Source organism: Macaca nemestrina, chromosome 11, assembly GCF_043159975.1.
Source record: "Macaca nemestrina isolate mMacNem1 chromosome 11, mMacNem.hap1, whole genome shotgun sequence".
NCBI classification, from domain to species: Eukaryota; Metazoa; Chordata; class Mammalia; order Primates; family Cercopithecidae; genus Macaca; species Macaca nemestrina.
In genome coordinates this window covers 75,109,783-75,133,060 of record NC_092135.1, presented here as the reverse complement: position 1 = coordinate 75,133,060, position 23,278 = coordinate 75,109,783, and the positions used below count along the sequence as shown (strand labels likewise).

Genomic DNA, 23,278 nt, shown 5'->3' with positions numbered 1-23,278 from the left:
AACAATTAGGCCAGCAAATAGTAAATCTGAGTCAGTGTGGTAGGAAAAAAAGATTTCATTATTTACAAAGGGTCATGACTGGTTAGTAAGTAGCGAGACACGGAACTGCAGCTGATTCCATTTTGTATTGTGGTGGTGCCTTAGAGCTTACTTATCCCCTGTTGGTGGAAGACTCATAAATCAATGCCTTATCAATTTTAGGTTTCTTCGGCTACGTTTCAGTCACTTGTTCCTGATATTCCCGGCCACATCGAGAGCCCAGTCTTCATTGCTACTAATCAGGCTCAGTCGCCTGAAACTTCTGTTGCTCAGGTAGCCCCTGTTGATTTAGACGGTATGCAACAGGACATTGAGCAAGTTTGGGAGGAGCTATTATCCATTCCTGAGTTACAGGTAACTAAAATAGAATGTAATACTGAAGATATTATTTTATATTCAGTGCCTTTAGTCATTCTGATTATTTATATGCCACCTATTTATAGGAAGGATTGGAGGGTGCTATTAAATTAGTCATGAGTACTGCCCATGCTAGTTAAATGGGTTGGATATCTTGAGGATAGAATGTTATAAACCTGATGTCTGATCCGGGAACTCTGAAAATAATACATATGCTTAGGCATAAATACGTATTGGAAGTGAGAATTATCTCTAAATTATAGAGAGAATAAATTATAGAGATAAGCCTGAAGATAATGTGGGTAGGGAGTTTATCTAAATTTATTACGTATTATCATGGATTAACTTTGATTTATACAGTATAAACTTCTTTCCCATGCAGTGTCTTAATATTGAAAATGACAAGCTGGTTGAGACTACCATGGTTCCAAGTCCAGAAGCCAAACTGACAGAAGTTGACAATTATCATTTTTACTCATCTATATCCTCAATGGAAAAAGAAGTAGGTAACTGTAGTCCACATTTTCTTAATGCTTTTGAGGATTCCTTCAGCAGCATCCTCTCCACAGAAGACCCCAACCAGTTGACAGTGAACTCATTAAATTCAGATGCCACAGTCAACACAGATTTTGGTGATGAATTTTATTCTGCTTTCATAGCTGAGCCCAGTATCAGCAACAGCATGCCCTCACCTGCTACTTTAAGCCATTCACTCTCTGAACTTCTAAATGGGCCCATTGATGTTTCTGATCTATCACTTTGCAAAGCTTTTAACCAAAACCACCCTGAAAGCACAACAGAATTCAATGATTCTGACTCTGGCATTTCACTGAACACAAGTCCCAGTGTGGCATCACCAGAACACTCAGTGGAATCTTCCAGCTATGGAGACACACTACTTGGCCTCAGTGATTCTGAAGTGGAAGAGCTAGATAGTGCCCCTGGAAGTGTCAAACAGAATGGTCCTAAAACACAACCAGTACATTCTTCTGGGGATACGGTACAACCCTTGTCACCATCTCAGGGGCAGAGCACTCCCGTGCATGATGCCCAATGTGAGAACACACCAGAGAAAGAATTGCCTGTAAGTCCTGGTCATGGAAAAACCCCATTCACAAAAGACAAACATTCAAGCCGCTTGGAGGCTCATCTCACAAGAGATGAACTTAGGGCAAAAGCTCTCCATATCCCATTCCCCGTAGAAAAAATCATTAACCTCCCTGTTGTTGACTTCAACGAAATGATGTCCAAAGAGCAGTTCAATGAAGCTCAACTTGCATTAATTCGAGATATACGTAGGAGGGGTAAGAATAAAGTGGCTGCTCAGAATTGTAGAAAAAGAAAACTGGAAAATATAGTAGAACTAGAGCAAGATTTAGATCATTTGAAAGATGAAAAAGAAAAATTGCTCAAAGAAAAAGGAGAAAATGACAAAAGCCTTCACCTGCTGAAAAAACAACTCAGCACCTTATATCTCGAAGTTTTCAGCATGCTACGTGATGAAGATGGAAAACCTTATTCTCCTAGTGAATACTCCCTGCAGCAAACAAGAGATGGCAACGTTTTCCTTGTTCCCAAAAGTAAGAAGCCAGATGTTAAGAAAACCTAGATTTAGGAGGATTTGACCTTTTCTGAGCTAGTTTTTTTGTACTATTATACTAAAAGCTCCTACTGTGATGTGAAATGCTCATACTTTATAAGTAATTCTATGCAAAATTATAGCCAAAACTAGTATAGAAAATAATATGAAACTTTAAAAAGCATTGGAGTGTCAGTACGTTGAATCAGTAGTTTCACTTTAACTATAAACAATTTCGTAGGACACCATTTGGGCTAGTTTCTGTGTAAGTGTAAATACTACAAAAACTTATTTATACTGTTCTTATGTCATTTGTTATATTCATAGATTTATATGATGATATGACATCTGGCTAAAAGCAAATTATTGCAAAACTAACCACTATGTACTTTTTTATAAATACTGTATGGACAAAAAAATGGCATTTTTTATATTAAATTGTTTAGCTCTGGCAAAAAACAATTTTAAGAGCTGGTACTAATAAAGGATTATTATGACTGTTAAATTATTTGTTTGGGATTCCTTTGAGTTTATTCACAAGTAGTATTTTCCGTAAGATAATCATCCTTTTAATTTAGATGTTTTGCATTTTCACAATGTTTTATTTGAAAATATAAAAATCATTTTATACTAAATTTCTAGTACCAGGGTTACAGAAAAATAAAGTATATCAAGAGGATACTTTGCCTCTTCAATAGCAAGTACATCTAAACCCAAGAAAATGTTATACACTGACGTGAAAGCATTGATTCATTTATTTCCATCAGTAGATATACGCCCACTATACACTAGGCACAGTTTGAAGTAGAAAGGACAAAACCAATATCCCTGCCCTGGAACTTGCATTCTAGTGAAGGGGAGGTAACAAGCATACTCCACTATGTTAGAAGGAATTGGATGGGGAAAACCAGTAAAAAGCATCACAACTTAAGGCTGTAAATGGGAAGAGCGTTACTGAAGTGGCAACATTTGACGATGGGGGGGAGAAGCCGTTCTCATAGCCAAGAACACTGTAGACAAGACACAGCGGGTCCAAAGGCGGAACCACATTTGAGAAAAAACAAGGACAATGTGGCCGAAGAAAGGGATGGTGGTGGAATATGACAGAGCCTTGTAAGTCTACATAAGTGAGGTGGGGAGCTAATGGTGCTGTTCAGCAGTAACATTCAACTTTTTTTAAAGTTCCCTCTGGGGTTTGTGACTGCTGGCAGTGGCTGCCTAGCTTTCTGGTAAAGGAGTGCAGTTAGTGGCAGGTGGCTGTACCAATCCGGATGGAGGAGAAAGAAGCTGGGCTGGTCAGTACAGTGGTGGCAGCTGGACTGACCATTTCTGCTGCAGGTTTTGCAAGCCAGGAAGCACATATAGCCTGAAGTAACAGAGGATTTTCAAAGTCTACCAAAATCTGCCTTCAGCGGTGGCTATTAGAGAGGTGGGTTTGAACCCAAAATGACAAAATGGGAAGCAGCAATACTACCTGTTGTAAGCCTTACTGCCAGGAAGGGAAAATAAAAGAGATGCTCAGTAACAAATATGATCTTAAATCGCCCAAAGAAGGATCTCCTTATATAGCAACCCAAATCAATGAAGCTAAGGATTTACTAGGTCAAGCCCAAAAAAGAAAGAAATGTATGATGAATTTTAGCTTCCTACTACTTTTTATGTATATAAATATCAACCGTTTTTTTTTTTTTTTTTTTTGACGGAGTCTTGCCGTCGCCCAGGCTGAAGTGCAGTGGTGCAATCTCAGCTCACTGCAACCTCCGCCTCCCGGGTTCAAGCGATTCTCCTGCCCCAGCCTCCTGAGTAGCTGGGATTACAGGCGCGTGCCTCCACGCCCAGCTAATTTTTGCATTTTTTAGTAGAGATGAGGTTTCACCATGTTGGTCAGGCTGGTCTCAAACTTCTGACCTCGTGATCCGTCTGCTTCGGCCTCCCAAAGTGCTGGGATTACAGGCGTTGAGCCACCGCGCCCCGGTTGAGTATCAACGTTCTATAAAATGCCTCAGAGCTACAACTTTTACAGTTTCCTCTGGCTTGTATGTTGAGAACAGTATAGAGGGTAAGGATGGGAGTAGGAAAACCGATTGAGAGGTTCATGCATTGTGATGGTGGTTTGGTCCAGGGTGATAGAAGTGGGTAGTCAGGGACATCGGATTCTGCCACGTCTCAGAGAACTAAAAAGATTTTCTGGTAGAATGGATTTGAGTCAGGAAGTTTAACATCTTTAAGAATTGAGTTGTCCAAGGATGGAGAAGACAGGATAGAGGGAGACCCAGGTGGGAAAATCAGTTCCTTTTTGGACATACTGAGAGATCTATTAGACGTTTAAACTAGAGTGCACAAAAATAAGTTCCCTCAAAACCCTTTGAAAATCTGCATGCTAATGAATCATTCAGTTATTATTTCCTCACCTAAGCACGTTTCACTTGTTCATATTGTTTTGCCTTTTTAAAGTGAGGAAATGGAGATTCATTTAAGTATGTTTAAAATAAGCACTGCATGTGTTAACTATTCAGTGAAGACTCCTAGCAACCCATTAGGAGCGATGTAGTGTTAGAAATCCTGTCCCTGGAACCAGACTGCATGGGCTTGCTGCTAATTCCTAGAATGACCTTTAGTAACTCACTTTAGTTTTTTTTTTTTTTTTTTTTTTTTTTTGAGACAGTCTGGCTCTGTCACCCAGGCTGGAGTGCAATGGCGCTATCTCGGCTCACTGCAAGCTCTGCCTCCTGGGTTCAGGCCATTCTTCTGCCTCCTCTTAAGCGTGTTTTCTCATTTAAAAGCAGAGTGGTACTCAGTGGGTCACCCCCACAAAAAGCACTGCGCCTAGCTCATAGTAAACATTGCATAAACGATGGGTGTGTCAGTTTCCTTTAGTCTTGTATTATGCTTTTTGGCTACAAGTGAATCCAAATTAGCTTACAAGAGAATTTCACTGCTGGGATTGAAAATGACTTCAAGGACTAATGGATCTAAGGGTTCAAATGTGAAGATTTTGTGTTCTTCTTCTTCTTGAGATGGAGTCCCACTCTGTTGCCCACGATGGAGTGCAGTGGCACAATCTCGGCTCACTGCAACCTCCACCTCTCAGGTTCAAGTGATTCTCCTGCCTCAGCCTCCCAAGTAGCTGGGATTACAGGTATCCGCCACCCGCCGGGTTTTTTTTTTTTTTGCATTTTTAGTGGAGACAGGTTTTCACCATGATGACCAGGATGGTATGGAACTCCTGACCTCAAGTGATCCTCCTTGGCCTCCCAAAGTGCTAGGATTACACGCGAGCCACCACGCCAAGCCCAAGATTTTGGGTCCTGAATATTTTTCACGTGCTATCAAGGAACTTCCTTCCTCTGATGGTGTGGTGATGGGGAATCTCGGGAGAAGACATCACTTCTCCAAACTCAGATAATCCCAGGTCTCGAACAAACTATATTCTTACACCAAATTGTGAGTGGGGAGATGGTGGCAAGAATCTCAGCAGCAGCCCTATCTGGAGCACCTAACACTGACTGGTATTTGAAGGGAGAAGAGCATTGCTGGGCAGACAAAAACAGACATTCTTTGGCAGTAAACTTCAAAGTATTCTGACCAATTCATACAAGGTAACTGGCCATAGAAACTTATGGTACCTAAAAATACTACAGTGAAGTATAAAACATTGTGAGAAATTATAAATTTCAAATAACAAATCCCAACTATGCCATGACTAATAAAACCAAGTGTTCATTTCTCTTAATTTGCATTTGCGTTGAGAGCTTTATACCTGTGCTCAAATTTGACTATCAAACTGTAATTGCACAACACTTTATATGAAAACCTATCTTCTTGCCAAGATTTCCCAAGTTCCTGTTTTTAAGGGGGGCACTGCTCAAATGTTTGCCATATCCGTATTTGTGACTAAGCTTCAGAATACATACATTTAAACATACCTACCAGGGTGCTTTGTCTTCAGTTGATGCTGTTTAACACCTGAGAACTGGAAAAAAATTAAAGACTAGAAAACTTCAATCCTATATTGGGGTGGCGGAGGGGGGAAGACATTGGCATTACTTTTATCACCCATTAGAATTTTAGGTATGCTTCAGGATATCCTTGTAAGACAGTATCCAGCATTACCAAAATACTATCTTTAGGGTCCACAAGACAGGTGCTAGGTTAGGTTCTTTAAGCTATTGAATTTAACTTTCTGATTGAGGGAGGGGATTATAAATCCATTTTACCAAAAAAAAAAAGAAAAAGAAAAAAAAAGTGTGTAAGTGTGTGTGTGGGGGAATCAGGTTAAAAACAGGAGTTCTTAACCTGTATAGTTTTTAGGTCTGAGAATTTTGATGGGAAGAAACTTTCTTCTTCATTTTTACTTCATTTCCTTCAATATTCCAGGCAACAAACTACTGGTATTTCACTCTACTTGGCTTAAAGTACAATTTAAACCACATTATCAATTATGCATCAGAACTTCAATGTTAGAAATCAGACCCACCATTAGGCCTAATTTAGTGTTTCAAGTACATTAAGTCATAAACTTAATATTTTGGTAATTATTTTCATGTAACATTTGAGTAATCTCACCTGCATCTCATGCCATGTAAAAATCAACATTCTAAGGGGCCTGCTGGAATACCAATCTGCCAGAGAGCATGGCATTAAAAGGAACCAAGTAACCTGCCCACGCTCACAAAACTGCTTTTACATTCTGTATTTACATTTCTTACTGATAAAATCTGACCCAAGAATCAAAGTAACAAAAACTACGAATTACGTTTTCTTTCAGTACCTATTGAGAGTAAGACCACTGACTTCAAATAGACAATCCATCAGAATTCTTTTGATATAAAGGATGTAAGTTTACTCAGCATTTACCGAACAGCATAGTTAATACAATTTAAAAATTAAGTTACCTGGAGCCTCCAGATACAGCTAAACATTTTACACAATTCCTTTACGATGACAAGTCCTTTAATTAGTGGCTATATATATGGATGTAGTCAATGAAACTCTTCCATATATTTTAAGGTATTTTTAAGCTGTCAACATTCTTGTGTATACCCTTCACCCAGTTACTATTTCTTTACCAATAAAAGTTGAACAGTATGGGTTAATTCCCATTTCCTAGCAAGCTTTCAGAACTGTGCACAATGTACACTTCAACGCACCCTTGCCATTACCTGGTGTTAGGGTCTCTGAAAATTTGTTAAGCTTAAAATGGCTTTTACCTATTACCACCTTACATCCCCCTAAACCTTAGCATTGTAGTGTATTCAATCCAAAGTTAAAAATCAACCCAGTGTATCCAATTTTTGCAAAAGAAAACAATCTTTACATTTACTATGTCTGTGACGCACACATGCAAACTCTAATTTTATCTCATTTCCTATTTTGCTGTTTATATAACAATGTCCTTTCACTGTGAGAAAACAAGGGTAAATATACTTTTGTTGGAAATAAGTCCACACTCGTCCTTTATTATTCCAGGACCTAAGTATTAAACTGAAATTATTAGACACGCCATTCTTTTTTGAGACGGAATCTCGCTATCATCCAAATTGGAGTGCAGTGGTGCGATCTCTGCTCACTGCATGTTCCACCTTCTGGATTCACGCCCTTCTCCTGCCTCAGCCTCCTGGGTAGTGAGACTACAGGTGCCCACCACCACGCCCAGCTAATTTTTTTGTATTTTTTAGTAGAGATGGGGTTTCATCATGTTAGCTAGGATGGTCTCAATCTCCTGACCTTGTGATCTGTCTGCCTTGGTGTCCCGAAGTACTGGGATTACAGGTGTGAGCCACCATGCCTGGTCTAGACATGCCACTCTTTAAGATTACTTAACTGCACAGAATATGAAACCAGTGTTTGAATACAAGCAAAATGAGTTTGCATTAAGTCTAACAGCTAGCCAAGAACCCTCATCTGGCTTCAACTTATAAAGTATTTCACTTGAAAAAATTATATTGGGAAAATGCTTAATAGCTAGTAAGGCTAGAAATCCAAATACACATGTTGTAATTTCAAAAAAAAAAAAAATCATCAAAGACCTACCCCCATAAATGAATCCAGCAAAAGATGATCATTACCCACATCATCCTTACCCTTTTCCTCTTCGGTTAAACATCAGTGTAGTTTGAGACTACAAAATTTCCTGAAAGGTTTTCCCCAACTTACTTTCACCATATAGTACTGAACCACTCCACTGCCTCTCTCAAGAAACTAGGGAATTCCAACATCTGAAATGCCCTTTCCCTCCTAGCAACCACCTTTTTCTCCTAGTTTCTATTCACTCACTCGTTTATCCTTTTTTCCCTCAAAGGTTCAGATGCCTCACATGTATCACCCAAATACCTAATACATTGTCAAGACCTAAACTATTTTAGGCAACAAGTGCTGATAACTTTAAAAAATGTTTTTTCTTCCATGCTTATTTCCCACGGCTTATTTCCCATATAATAGAATTCACATCTTTTAAAATAACTGATAAAGGCTCACTCCAGGTTTCCTGTTGTTTTATTACTTACTGGTAAAATAACTCAAAATATTCACCTATAGTGTTTAAGTCACATGAACATTGTGAAGTGACAAAACAACACACACATTTCTAAAAATATTTTAATGAAAAAGTTATCTTTCTGTAAACATTTCATTATACTACAAATGAAACATCTGAATCCATTACAGAACACTTCTGAATTCTTAAAAATCAGAAAACATACTGAAGTTTTAAAGTAATTTTGAATATTTAGATAGGCTAACAATCCTTACATTACCCCTGCACACTGGCATGCTTATTCACTAATTTGTGACATTACTGGAACTCCAAGAGATACTGTCAATTAGGTTTCAACTTTTGACTATTATATACCGGAACTCTTAAAACCAAGCCTATTTCAATTAGTTACTTAACAAATGTACTTCATTATCACATATTCTCCTTTAGGACATGAGTATAAATTCAGCTTTTTAGAAGTGTAATATTAGAAGCAGTAACCTACAAATTGGTTTAACAAAATCAGTTAAATCTGCCCCAACCACTTATATAACAATTTTTTTTTTTTTTTTTTTACTGCTGCTACAACTTATGAGAATACTGTATTTTTCAGAAACGACAATGGAACTATGTTTAAACAAAATAATTTTATTTCATAAAAAGAAATGAACTAGTAAGAACAATGCCCTTAAAAAATAAAATTGTCTGCTTCACTAAAACCATGTTGTGAGGGAAATTCATCAAAGGCTGTTAGCTTATTCAACACATGTAGAAATTGGGTTCTGATTTAGATACAGAGCCAACCAGTCATTTTCTGAGACTAAACACTGGCAAACTGCATCTTCCTGTAGGGAACTGGTAATTTAGAAACTAGTTTGCATTTTCACTATCTGTCTCCAAAGGATTTTTGTTTTTTAAAGTAAACTAACCACCTAAATGGTTAAGCCCTTTTGGGGCAGCAAAAACAGCCCTTATTACCCAACAACAACCAGTCTGAACAGTAATTCAGTATTCTTTAGGAAAACGTCTTTTTACAAAGGAGCACTAATTAGGCCCCCACTGCCTAACATGAACCAAAACAAAAAAGGAAGCAAAATGTAACCTATTGGTCCAATGAATTCCCTGAATTTATATGCAAAAGAACGTATGAGGCCACTTGAAGACCAACCTTTATCCATGACATCTGGTAACTTTTCTTGAGATGGGGTCTGTCACCCAGGCTGGAATACAGTGGGGCAGTCAGCTCACAGCAGCCTTAACCACCTGGGATCAAGGCATCCTCCCACCTCAGCCTCCCAAGTAGCTGGGACTACAGATGTGTACCACCAGGCCCAGCTAATTTTTGTATTTTTTGTTGACAGGGTCTCGTTATGTTGCCCAGGCTAGTATCAAACTCCTGGACTCGGGATCCATCTGCCTCGGCCTCCCAAAGTGCTGGGATTACAGGCGTGAGCCATTGTGCCTGGCCCTGGTAACTTTTAATGTTCCTCTGAAGGTGTTTTCCTAGTATGAGGATTGGCAGCTTAGTGTGTTGTGTGTCATGCTTATTACAAAAATGGTTTTCACAAAAGCTGAAGCTACTTTCTCTTACCAAAAATTGAGTTTACCCTGAAGACACTAATAATGAATTGCATACACGAGGGGTCACAACTGACTTGATATTAATACTTATGGCTATTTTGCAGGAGAATTTTTAAAACTAAGGTTTAAAATGTGTTGGACATGGTACCCAGGTAGTTTTCAGTCGAAGAATTTTATCAATGTGCCTACTAGAGAGGGACAAAGTTGTGAAATATGTAATGTAGACTTGCAGGGAAACAAATGGTGTCATCAGGTTTTACTGTCAACTACAAACCTTACCCAGCCAGAAACCTTCGTATTTTAGATGGTAGGAAAGACATTCCTCATTTAGGCAAGTAGGGTTCTCATTCAACCTGCAAATCAAAAAGATTACTCTTACCTTGCTTTACAAAAAATTACTCTTTAATTAGTGAAAAAATTCAAATTCAAGCCTTACCTAATGCTTATTGCCCTTCCTTGCAGGTCTAAATGCTAGACCTAGTGACTGTGGCAACTATCTCTCATTGATGTTCCAAAAGGCGAAGAGCTCCTTCCTGCTAGACTTTCTTCGATATTTCAGTTGTAATAAGCAGATTTAACTAGCTTTTGGAAAGTTGCTCACTATCATCATAGTATCTTATGCCTTCACTTCTCTGTAGTTGAAGCTCTTGCTGCTGCCTTGTCATTCTTTATTTATGCTGACTTGTCCAAACACAAAAGGCTGCTGAAGTCCTGTCTTAGTGAGTTTCCTTTGATCCACACTGTGCTTAAAAAGCACATCTTAGGTCCTTTAAAGCTGGTTAAATCGCTCTCCTCATGGCTTACTTTTCCACACTGTTCACAAGATCTAAGCTAATACAACTTATAAACAGGTCACATACACAGATTTCACCTGCTTATAGGTTGTAAACATCAACTTACTGCAAATGTTTTCACTATAATACTAGTTCCAGAACATAGAAAGTTGGTTAACAGTACAATTAACCTCATGCCATTAAAGGATACTGTCAAGGTTGTGTCAAACAATTTCACAAACATAAAACAGGAAATGTTAATCTCCCCCATTCCTTTAAACTTTATTTATATGAATAAAAGAACTTGAGACAATTTAGCTCAATTTTAATGTTTCCCAAGCATTATTTTGACCAGGTACCCAGGTTTAAGTTATGAACATTGACAGTGTCCATTATATAACCACACTTGAAGTTATTAAGGACTTAACCATTTTCTAATATTAGCCTATTTTCTACACTGCTTTTCACATATATGCCCATTAACAAATGGAATGTCTGTTACATTTATTGTTTTGTGAATGTTTCTGGAAAACTGCAGTATGTGTGAAGACCAATTTCCATGCTGGCATTGCATGCATCCAAATATTAATGCACAGAGGCACAGAATTAGAGCAACAAGAGAGCATATTCAAACACTAGCACGCCCCATTCCCCTTTTTATTGCTTGTTTGCTTAGTACTTCTTAAAACAAAAAAAAAGACTTGAATTCAACGTTCCACTACCAAAGAAAGAGTAACAGCAGGGCACATACTCAGGGCTCAAATGAAATTGTAAGCACTAGCTGGCGCAAAACAGTAGACATTGGCTTATATTACTATATATATATATGACCTTATTATCTAAAAGTCTTCTCAACCAGGGCCTTCCGAACCAATTGATAACAACATGATTTATGTTGAAATATACACAAGAAATAACAGTGTGTTCTTTGGGCATTTAAGAACTCAAGACTATTCAAATTTGAATTCAGGTCTGTAGGAAGTGAGAAGCCTGTACTAAGCAACTGTGCTACATTTCTGCTGCAGTTAGGTTATTTTGAACAATTATACCTAAACTATCCTTGGTTTCATCCAGCAAAATGTATAGAATACAAACAGGAAAGCATGCCAGCCAGTTAGGGGTTTAATAACGCATCATTTTTATTCTCTTGCTCTGAAAACTTGTATCAAAAAAAAATTAAACTAAGGAAAATAACTCAAGATTTATGGGCCTCTTGTGCTTTAAAAAAAGAAAAATAAAAGGTACCCACTAATTTGCTCAGATATAGCAGGCTTAATGGTTCTATATTTTGAAAAGTTTTTAAGAATAGTTTCTAACATAGGAGAGGGAAAACATCCACTATCCCTTTTCAGAATTTAAATGGAGGGCAGTAAACATTCTTTACACCCAAAACCTATGGCAGCAGTTCAAATTTGACCAAGGTAAATGTATGGAGATGTTCTAAACACAGCTAGGACTCAGCAAGTCTAACACACTAAAATCATATGATTACATTTTAAAAGAAAATGCACAAAAACCAAATAGAAATTTTGAGATTTTTTTCATTTGAAGGTAATCTTAATGCTATTAAATTCACAAATGCTAATTTAAATACCCAATCCTATTTATCTAAAACACACATTGCAAACACACAAATTATCTATTCTCTCCACATGTCAGCGCCCATTCATATCATGGTTTGGAAATGGGGAGACTATAGATTCCCCTTATACTGCAAGTCAGCAGGTGTTTCTTTACAGTTAACTTTAGCAAAATTCATACAAAATAGTAATTAACAATGATCTTCTTTACTTGTTAACTCACAAGGAAACACCTTCAAAACTGCATTTTGTTAAAGTTTCTGTACTAAAATGTAGAAAAACTGAACTACACAAATATTGAAAAGTTAAAAATTCCTTAATTTTTTATTCCTGGTACCACTACCACAATTTACAGGGCAATATACCTGATGTAATGAAAAGAAAAAGAAAAAGACAAAGCTACAACAGATAAAAGACCTCAGGAATGTACATCTAATTGACACTACATTGCATTAATCAATAGCTGCACTTTTTGCAAACTGTGGCTATGACAGTCCTGAACAAGAAGGGTTTCCTGTTTAAGCTGCAGTAACTTTTCTGACTATGGATCATCGTTCCTTCTGTGGCAGATTTTTACAGTTCCTCTAATGCATTTGGGACGACTGTCTCAAAGTAACCTGCAGCTTTCCTGACAACTCCTCGCTCTCTCTCCTGCTAAGAACTGTAGCCTGTTGAATAATACAGGATAAAAAAATTATTACACTCAGTGAACAGTTCCACATATTCTTTTATCATCATAATAAAAATTTAAAGATACCTACCCTTTTCTGCTGTTTTTAGAACCTTCTGCTACCATATCCACCACTTCCACCACCAGATCCATAACCACCTAAAAATAGACATAGTATTTTAAAAGAAGTATACACATTTGTTTAATTAAAAAGGCTCTAAAGAATTGATTTAAGAAAGTACTTACCACCATAGGGACTGCCCGAGCTTCTTCCACCAAAACTGCCCCCTTTCATGGGTCCATAATTTGACTGCTGTTGTCCACTATAATTTCCAAAATCATTATAGTTCCCACCACCACCATAGTTACCTGAAATCAGAAAGGTTTTTATGTGTGGTTTACCTACACAATAATCATTTTCCCCTTTTAATGTAATTATTATCTTTTAAGAATTATGATAGCATGATTATACACATCACTTTGGTAGCACCACTTGGGATAACTGATGTCAGGGTATTAAAACACAATCAACATTTTGTCTATATTAGATGCTATCCTCTAGGCCCATGTTCTCTCTACCATTAACACCATTAAAATTGTCAGTGTTCCATTCACTATGATTCTGAGGCATTATAACTTGTTAAAACTTCACTCATCTGTCACTGACATGTTAATTAGGTCCAACAAAACAGTCCATTCCTAAGAAAGCTTTTAACAGTATTCTGGATTAATGACCTATACTTGCTTGCTTAAACTCGGCAACTACCTGTGACATATTAAGACCCAAAGTACTTTGTTAACCTAAGCCCTAGATGGCAATCTGCACACTTCAACATGTCTGGAGTATTCAAACATTTTATTCCCAATTGTCCAGTTTAAATGTACCTAAGAGTTAAGTAACATTTTGGCAGTAAATAAACTCCCAATCTTTTACATGTAAAACATGTATTAAATACTGGTAAATGTTCATTTTTAACTACTCAATTAAGAATTGAGTACATCTGACTGAGCGTGGTGGCTCACGCCTGTAATCCCAGCACTATGGGAGACAGAGGCGGGCAGATCACAAGGTCAGGAGATCGAGACCATCCTGGCTAACATGGTGAAACGCTGTCTCTACTAAAAACACAAAAAAATAACCGGGCGTACTGGCATGCACCTGTACTCCCAGCTACTTGGGGGGCCGAGGCAGGAGAATCGCTTGAACCCGGGAGGCGGAAACTGCAATGAGCTGAGATCACGCCACTGCACTCCAGCCTGGGCAACAGAGCGAAACTCCATTTCACAAAAAAAAAAAAAAAAAAAAAAAAAGGAGTTGAATACATTTTACTAAATAACCAGCAAAGTCAAGAAAATTTGGTTTGAACTACTCACCATTTTAGTATTTTTTAATATTACAAAACATAAAATTTGATAAAATGCTAACTTTTAACACTTTTCAAATATGTGTCATGCCAACTATTAGCAACACTGAATATTTAACATTTAAATAAAACAAGTGAATGCTTACCGCCAAAATTTCCTCCTTCATTGTAACCATCATATCCTCCACCACCGCCACCATATCCACCACCTTGGCTTCCATATCCTGGTCCACCACCACCATATCCCCCTCTACTACTATAACCAGGACCACCGCCATAGTTGCCACCTAAAAAAAAAACAAAAAACAAGACCACACAAAAACGTTTCAAGTGTATAGTCAAGTTATTCAATTCTGGTGTGTGTAAGAGACTGAGTCTTGCTCTGTTGCCCGGGCTCAAGTACAGTTGTGCAACCACAGCAATGGAGCCTTGAACTCCTGGGCTCAAGTCATTCTCCCACCTCAGCCTCCTGAGTAGCTAGACTATGGGCATGTGCCACCACGTTCCCCTATTTTATTTTTCTAGAGACACGGTCTCTCCTTATGTTGCTCAGACTGGTCTCAAAAGCCTCACCTTAAGCAACCCCTCTGCCTCAGCCTCCTGAACAGCTAGGATTACTCAACTATGGTTTTATATTACATTTAAGCCACTGGCAAATAAGCCAGTGAGTTGATTTAACACTCTGAAGCCTGGTGATAGCTAATAATAATAGAATATCAAGTATCTGCGCTAGTAAGAATGAAAGTAAGTGTTTAACCATCTTGTGATAGTTAAAAAAAAAAAAATCAGTTTTCCTTTTATAAAATTTCACTAAGAAAAATACAGTCTCAGACTTAATAAAACAATTTGGCTCAACCCCTACTACTTGCTGAAAAAGAGCAGCTGATGTATCTTTAGGGGAAAAAGGGTTCCTGCTCTTCCATGGCATTAGTTTGGAAATACACCTTAACCATTAAGCCATTCAAGCTTTGACTAAAATTAGAAAAGTGTAATAATTTTCAGGAAGTTAAAATATCAATCGAAAATAAGCCACGTACCATCACCTCCAAATCCATTATATCCACCATCACCTCCTCCATAACTACCTCTGCTACCACCACCTCCACCACCATAGCCTCCTGAGGAAAAACAAGAAATGAATTAAAATCATATATTCAACTTACTGAAATGTTAGGTGTGCATGTACTCAGAAGATAAACAGCCTACCTCTTCCACCAAAGTTTCCACCACGGCCAAAATTACCTCCACCACCTCCAAAGTTTCCTCCACGACCCATAAAATTGCCAGATCCACCTCCACGACCTTTAACACAGGCAAGGGAGATTTTTAAGAACCTTACAAACATGACTCACATCCACTGTGTACATGTGTATGGTCCTACTCACCTCTCTGTGATCCAGCAGACTGCATCTCTTGTTTAGAAAGGGCCTTTTTCACTTCACAATTATGCCCATTAATAGTGTGGTATTTCTGAACTAAATTTTTTTTTAATCAAACAAAACAGAAAGTTATTTTATGTTTGGAAAAGCACATATACGAGATACCCTCTGTCATTATGTAACCCATTAAGACATAATCAGGTAGTTACTCTGGGAATGAAGGAGCATTCTGAGATGTTTATTTCTTGATCTGGATACTGATTACACAGGTATAGACACTATAAAAACTGACTATACACTATAAATGCCATTACACGCAACAGAAAATTACAAGCAGTTTAGCAAATTTAGTTCAAGACAGAAAACCCACGTCTACTTTCTCATTCGAGTTACCATAAATTGTTACTTACCAACAATTTTATCAACTGTATCATGATCATCAAAAGTTACAAAAGCAAATCCTCTCTTTTTTCCACTCTGCCTGTCTTCCATAACTTCTATGGTTTCAATTTTGCCATACTTTTCAAAGTAGTCTCTCAAATTATATTCTTCTGTATCTTCTTTAATACCACCAACAAAAATTTTCTTCACTGTTAGATGGGCACCAGGCTTTACAGAATCCTATAAATAAAGTAATAAATTAAGTCAAGAAACAAACTTTTACAACAATTTCATATGTTACACAATATATTATTAAAATACCTCTCTAGAAACAGCTCTCTTTGGTTCCACTACACGCCCATCAACCTTGTGTGGTCGAGCACACATTGCTGCATCCACCTCTTCAACACAAGAATAAGTCACAAAACCAAAGCCCCTGGAACGTTTTGTTTGGGGGTCTCTCATTACCTACAAAATAAAAGTTTTATAACGTTGAAAACATCTCCACGGATTCTCTTCAACACTTAGAACCCTTCTATTCCCTTAGTGTAACTTACCACACAATCTGTGAGTGTGCCCCATTTCTCAAAATGTTCTCTTAAACTATCATCTGTAGTTTCAAAGCTCAGACCACCAATAAACAGTTTTCTCAACTGCTCTGGTTCCTTTGGATCATGGCCCTGAGAGAAAGAACCAATACTCTTAAATTATCTTACAGTAGATGGATTAAGATGCACGAAGAGCCTTTAATGTACTGTAAGTAATAAAATCAACATCAAATTCCTGTGACAATTAACACTTTGTCCAGTTAACTTTGACCAGACACTGGGCGCGGTGGCTCATGCCTGTAATCCCAACACGTTGGGAGGCCGAGGCAGGTAGATCACCTGAGATCAGGAGTTCAAGACCAGCCTGGCCAACATGGCGAAACCTCATCTCTACTAAAAACACAAAAACTAGCTGGGCGCGGTGGCAGGCGTCAGTAATCCCAGCTACTCGGGAAGCTGAGGCAGGAGAATCGCTCGAAGCCAGGAGGCGGAGGATGCAGTGAGCCAAGATCGTGTCATTACACTCCAGCCTGGGCGATAGGAGCAATACTCCGTCTCAACAAAAACAAAACAACAACAAAAAAATAAACAACAAAAACTTTGACCAGAAATACAGACTTCAACTGTTAAAAGGGCTAACTCTGTCAAGGAAACCTATAACCAGCCTTTCAAATGCCAACATCACTTCAACTAAACTGAAATCCAAGACAAATCCAGAATCTAAAAACCCTTCATTTTTAAAAAGCTGCAATTGTCTGAAAACCTTTACTTTAGAAGTTGCTAATGAGAAGTCATTTTCTAAGGCACTAAACTGCTGGAGAAGCAGTGTTGCATCTATCCCACTTCAACTCTTCTCAGTCTACATCCCAACATGCTTTTAATTTTAAACTCCAAACTGTGATGAACAATCTAAAAGTTCTAAATGTCAAACTTACAGAAACTCACTGCTTTCAAGCAAATTAATTTAAAATAGGCATTCCTAAGCCAAACCAGCATCTCCCAAAAAAACTAAGAGGAAAAAAAAAAAAGCCGACCAAATAGCTTTCTATAACCCATGTTTGTTATATGCTGCAAAAATCTTCATTTTATGACTCAATTTTAAGAGTCACAACAAACTGCCAAGTTGAACTTACATTAGGAATGATATGTATTGTCTGACTATAAGAACGGAGCACAGCAAAACAAAAATTGAGATTTTTAAGAATTAGGATGTCTTGAAATTGTTTTATACTTCAGTCAGACTTCTTAACACATTGCATGAACTGTTATTTAATGCATGAAGGTTTCCTTCACCCGAAGTCCTTAAATAAGGGGGCTCACATTTACATTCTCATGTCTTCAAGTGTCTTCTAGAGGTAGAGATGTTAAGGCATTTAATGTGAAGAGATTGTCACATGCTAGAAAAAAATGTTAAGAGCTTAAAGCATTAATTCATGTAGTCTCATCTTTTCAAGTCTTGGATAAATGTATTCGATTGACAATAACGAAATCGACAAAAATATTTAGGATCCACATTAAATGTACTGCAAACAAGTGAAAATTTCAACTTTGGTTGCAGTCCTCTAAAAAAAATTCCAGGAAACTACAAGCAGAGCCGACTCAAAGAATGGGAAAACATGAAGATAAAAAACATTTTAAAATTCTTCCTTAACATCTACACTCAAATTCTTCTCCACCCACCCTCCCCAACGGCCGGGGTCGGTAAAAAGCTGGCTGGGTTGTTTTTCACATCTGCACTCAAGTTCTCAAATACTAAGTTCTTCGCCCACATGGCGGTTTGAGAAGTGTAATGTAACTACTTCAGCAAAAACAGGAAGTATTCTAAAGCAGCAAAGTTTTTAATCTCGTATTTCCAACAGGATGCTGCGAAGAAAAGAACAGGCCAATTATCGACTTCTCCTCGCGGAGAGAACCGGTAAAATGCCCAGAAAAGCGTCCGCCGAACTTCAGCGAAAGCACTACCTTCTCGTGCTTCGAGGCCATTTGCGGCATTTTCTGCCGGGCCGCCTCCGCCCTCTTCTCTCCAATCCCAGGCTCTCTTTCCCGGCGGCAGAGCGAGGCGGCGGCCATTGCGGGCCAATGCGCCATTTCGTAACACGGCGGCGGATCAATGTCAATGTGGCCGCCGCCCGCCTGCTCGCTCGCCCGGATGTGCCTGCTCGTCCCTTCCCCTCCCCCACAACCTCTTCCCAACCGCTCCCGCCGGGGCCCGCCATGCCGCCCTCGGCCTCGCTTCTGAGGCCGCGCAACCGGCAGGCCGGCTTCCCTCCCGGGACCTCCCCGACCACGCCGCGCCTCCAAGGGGCCGCCTGTGCAGCCGAAGATGAAGGCGAGGCGGGTGAGGGGCCCCGAGGAGGTCTCCAAGGCCCGCTCCCCTCCCCCTCCCACCGCCCGTCTCAACGCAAGAGCGCGGGACGGCCGCCCCGGTTCACCCGGCCTCCCCGCTCCCACCGAACCAGGCCCCCCACGCCGGCCATTCCCCACCAACCCCCCGCTCTCCCCCTAATACCTCCTCCCCCCGGCGGCGACGGCGACGGCCGGAGTCGGGCTGGGGGCGACCGGGCGGCGGTTTTACCTCCATTTTGAGACCGGACTCGCCTCTTCCAACTCGAGTTCAATATGGGACCGAGAGGAAGAGGCGGGGCCAGTCGTCACGTGACGCGTTTTCCGCGCGCCGCCAGTCTGGTGGGGGAGGAGCGAGCTGGGAAGGGGGCGGAGCCAAGCGGGCGCGAAGAACGACTGGACCAGCGGGTTGGCGGGCGGAGGGCGGAGGCGCGGCGTGCCGCGGGAGCGCGCGCGCCTCGCCGACTTTCAGGGCAGGACCGCCTTGGCGCCGTTCGCGTCCGGACGAGTTCCGGGACGTCAGTTCGGTCTCCGCCAATGGTGAGCGTCCACGTAGAGAAAACGCCTCGTGATCGCGCGTCACCAGAGAGAAAGGCCTTTCCTTTTCTTCTCGCGCTTGTCCCTCCTTCCCCCGCAGGCCTCTAGTTTTCCTTTTCCGAATTCATTCCATTCCTGTGCCCGAAATAAAACCTACGTTTTTCTTGCTTGTAATTTAAAGGTTGCAGGAAAAACCCCTTAGCCCTTCGGACCACCTATCCTGTTTCCAAATGCCAGGGACCAGTGTCTGTGACTGCGGCGCCCACCTGAGGGCATGTACTGAAAATCCCTGCGGCTCCGACGTGTAGGAATCACAGGCACCCTGGGCAGGCCTCAAAACGCGGCCGACATACAGAATTTTTACCATTAACGACCTGAGGCAGGACTGGTGGAGGTCAGTTCATTAGTTACTGATCTCAAGAAACAAGTCAGGACTATTTTCTAATGTGCTTCTTTCAAGTTAGTGTGGAAAGAGCTGATGCATCTGTTGTAGCTGACGGAATTTAAGGAACTGAATAATTGACAAGATTTTCAGAAAAGCAGGGTCGCCAGATAATGCTACCAGTTTGCGAAAGATTGTTACCGTAATGCTCTAGAGATCTAATCCTTTCTCGGCCTAGTCAGATGATTTTAAATCATTTGACTTTACAGAGCTGTAGTTTCAGTTTTTTACATGAAAAGGGGGATGGGATTAGGTCATCTTCTAACACCCAGGCCAGCCGTAAATTGATAATCTATGAATCCATATTTAAAGTTACTGATAAAAATAACCACAATTGACGAGCCTCCCTTCCCTGTTAGGAAATGCTTTATATTTTAATTTAGCAACCCATGTGACCAACTCTTTTAGAATTGAACTGGTTCTCCCTAGGAAAGGTTAGAAATCTAATCAGTTACATTAAAAGTTTCTGTTAACAAATGGGGAGTGGTCGACTTCGAGTTTGGAAAAGGGAGCGCAAAGTCTAAGAATTTGTTAATTTATCTAACCGTTGCCCCAGGAGGACCTGCGTTATAGTTTGGAAACATGCACAAAGGGTAGTTTTGTGGGGCAGAAACCAGTTAGCAGTCCTTAATGTAATTTGGATGAAATAACCGTTCAAACCAGACTCCTCCTGTTGCCTTGATTCCTTTTTCGCAAACTTTCACGTATTCTGCGTATCCAGGTGCTCCTGATGGCCAGCAATAGACTTGAGACATTGTAAGAATGTATAGCCTTAGCGTCTAGTTAGTGTTAAGATTTTCTAAGTCTGATTACTGTGAAATAGTCCTGGTAATTTTATCAATTCTGGATACAAAGAAAAATGCAAAGTGAAAGACCTTTGGAAAGTGGTATTCACACCAGAGTACCCTATGAAACACTACATAGGTGATCAAGAAGAGTGATCACCTGGCTGCACTTTAGGGTATGTTTTTCCAGGTTTTTCTAATCAAGTTAATTCTAATCAATAACTTTTGTTCTAATTAATAACTTTTGTATAAATGTTAATGTTAAATCGCGAAACAATGTGGGATGGGATACTAAGTTCTCTCCAGGAACATGAAATGTCAGTCCATTTATTCACATCTTTTTGTCCTCCCCATTGTATTGGTCCAGATTTGTTGTTCATCCTGACTGTGTGCTGTTTTTAGACGTTATTTTTTATGCTTTTGTCTAAACTTAAGCTCTGGCCGGGCGCCATGGCTCACACCTGTAATCCCAGGATTTTGGTAGACCGAGGCAGGCGGGTCACCTGAGGTGGAGAGTTTGAGATCAGTTTTGCCAACATGGTAAAACACCATCTCTACTTTTAAAAAATACAAAAGTTAGCCGGGCATGGAGGCACACGTCTGTAATCCCAGCTGCTTGGGAGGCTGTGGCACGAGAATCACTTGAACTCAGAAGGCGGAGGTTGCAGTGAGCGGAAATTGCCCCAGTGCACTCCAGCCTGGGTGACAGAGCGAGACTCCGCCCCCTCCCCCACCAAAACAAAGGCCGGGCGCAGTGGTTCAAGCCTGTAATCCCAGTACTTTGGGAGGCCAAGGCGGGTGGATCATCTGAGGTCAGGAGTTCGAGACCAGCCTGGCCAACATGGTGAAACCCCCGTCTTAAAATACAGAATTGGTCGGGTGTGGTAGTGGGTGCCTGTAGTCCCAGCTACTCTGGAGGTGGAGGCTGGAGAATTGCTTGAACCCGGGAAGCGGAGGTTGCAGTGAGCTGAGATCACACCATTGCACTCCTGCCTGGGTGACTCCATCTCAAAAAATAAATAAATAAACTTAAGGTCCAGTTGTGTCTCAGGTACAAAAAGCACTTTTCCGAAAGTCCTTGACCCTGTAGGGCACAGACTTGAAACTTGGCAATGGTCTACACTTGCAGCCCTGATTCTTTGAAATGAGAAAGGGAGTGTATAGGATGGGAGGAGGGAGTGAGGGTCCTAGGGTTAGATGGGTGGCAGACAAACTTTATAATCTGTATCAGACCCTCTCCTTTATATCATGACATACAGAAAATGATCATTTTTGTGCAGCGTACTGGGGTAAAATAGAAAATATTTGGAGGCATCTAAATGGTGGTAATGTTTTCTTTTAAGTATCTAATTTTGATAAAATACAAAGTATTAGGAATGATATTAAATATTAAATTTGCAAAAAACTTTCAAATTAAAATTTCCCATGTTTTTTAGTGATCAACTCCTGTGAATATATTTTGATATTAGATTTTATGGTTGAAGTGGCTTTATGCAGTTTCTGATCTAGACTTTTTTTTTTCTTGAGACAGTCTCACTCTGTCACCCGGGCTGGAGTGCAGTGGCATGATCTCAGCTCATTGCAACCTACCACTCCTGAGTTCAAACAATTCTTGTGCCTCAGCCACCCAAGTAACTGAGATTACAGACCCATGCTACCATGCCCAGCTAATTTTGTTACAGAGTCTCGCTCTGTTGCCCAGGCTGGAGTGCAGTGGCACGATCTCTGCTCACTGCAACCTCTGCATCCTGGGTTCAAGAGATTCTCCTGCCTTAGCCTCTCAAGTAGTTAGGACTACAAGCGTGCACCACCATGCCTGGCTAATTTTTGTATTTTTAGTGGAGTCGGGGTTTCACCATGTTGGCTAGGCCGGTCTGGAATTCCTGATCTTAAGTGATCCGCCCGCCTTGGCATCCCAAGGTGCTGGGATTATAGGCGTGAGCCACTGTGCCCAGCTGGAAGAAGGTAACTCATTCTTTTTGTTTGTTTATTTTTTTTTTTTTATTTTTTTTGAGACGGAGTCTCGCTCTGTCACCAGGCTGGAGTGCAGTGGCGCAATTTCGGCTCACTGCAACCTCTGCCTCATCAGGTTCAAGTGATTCCCCTACCTCAGCCTCTCAAGTAGCTGGGACTACAGGCACCCGCCACCATGCCTGGCTAATTTTTTGTATTTTTAGTAGAGAAGGGGTTTCACCATGTTGGCCAGGATGGTCTCCATCTCTTGACCTCGTGATCCACCCACCTCAGCCTCCCAAAGTACTGGGATTACAGGCGTGAAGGAAGAAGGTAACTCTTAAAAGGGAGGAATTGTAATAAACTATAAGCTTTGTTATCTGCTGTTATATTCAGAATATACCAAAGCTTTATTTTCTAAAATCTTGATTTTTAAATAAGGAGTTTATGAAGTAAAACACACACAAAAAAATCTTTCTCCACAAAATCCTA

General features: G+C 40.1%; 2 protein-coding genes and 1 pseudogene across 8 annotated transcripts in view; 2 read left to right on the top strand and 1 right to left on the bottom strand.

The window, feature by feature from the left end:
* The window catches only part of LOC105483176 (NFE2 like bZIP transcription factor 2), a 57,235-nt gene extending 54,755 nt beyond the window's left edge, over positions 1-2,480 (top strand). For all 4 annotated transcript variants that reach the window (XM_071072982.1, XM_011743865.2, XM_011743866.3 and 1 more), the window contains exons 4-5: positions 202-393; positions 779-2,480. In XM_071072982.1, coding sequence (XP_070929083.1) covers positions 202-393; positions 779-2,005 — 1,419 coding nt within the window. In that variant the 3' untranslated portion in view covers positions 2,006-2,480. The remainder of the gene's footprint in view (positions 1-201; positions 394-778) is intronic.
* Positions 2,481-2,563: 83 nt separating this feature from the next.
* On the top strand, positions 2,564-3,798 carry LOC112426953 (mitochondrial import inner membrane translocase subunit TIM14 pseudogene; annotated as a pseudogene).
* Positions 3,799-8,554: 4,756 nt separating this feature from the next.
* LOC105483181 (heterogeneous nuclear ribonucleoprotein A3) lies at positions 8,555-19,395 on the bottom strand. Of its 4 annotated transcripts, none has more exons than XM_071072984.1 (11): positions 18,689-19,087; positions 16,736-16,858; positions 16,500-16,646; positions 16,208-16,418; positions 15,804-15,893; positions 15,625-15,720; positions 15,456-15,536; positions 14,565-14,705; positions 13,301-13,423; positions 13,146-13,213; positions 8,555-10,384 (listed from the first exon to the last, which is right to left on the bottom strand). In XM_071072984.1, the coding sequence occupies exons 1-10, from the start codon at positions 18,812-18,814 to the stop codon at positions 13,161-13,163; spliced, it is 1,191 nt and encodes a 396-aa protein (XP_070929085.1). In that variant the 5' UTR covers positions 18,815-19,087; the 3' UTR covers positions 8,555-10,384; positions 13,146-13,160. The 4 variants fall into 4 exon arrangements, with proteins under 4 accessions (XP_070929085.1, XP_070929087.1, XP_070929086.1 ...); XM_071072986.1 differs by lacking the exons at positions 8,555-10,384; positions 18,689-19,087 and adding exons at positions 11,060-13,052; positions 19,302-19,395; XM_071072985.1 differs by lacking the exons at positions 8,555-10,384; positions 18,689-19,087 and adding exons at positions 11,060-13,052; positions 19,236-19,392.
* Between the last annotated feature and the right edge of the window lie 3,883 nt (positions 19,396-23,278).

Excerpts from the sequence above, each read along its gene's own strand:
- LOC105483181 (XM_071072984.1), bottom strand. The coding sequence starts at position 18,814 with ATGGCGCATTGGCCCGCAATGGCCGCCGCCTCGCTCTGCCGCCGGGAA. Across the intron at positions 16,647-16,735 it reads GCACACTCACAGATTGTGTG|GTAATGAGAGACCCCCAAAC; the intron begins GTAAGTTACACT and ends TTTATTTTGTAG. Across the intron at positions 15,894-16,207 it reads TACAGTTGATAAAATTGTTG|TTCAGAAATACCACACTATT; the intron begins GTAAGTAACAAT and ends AAAAAAATTTAG.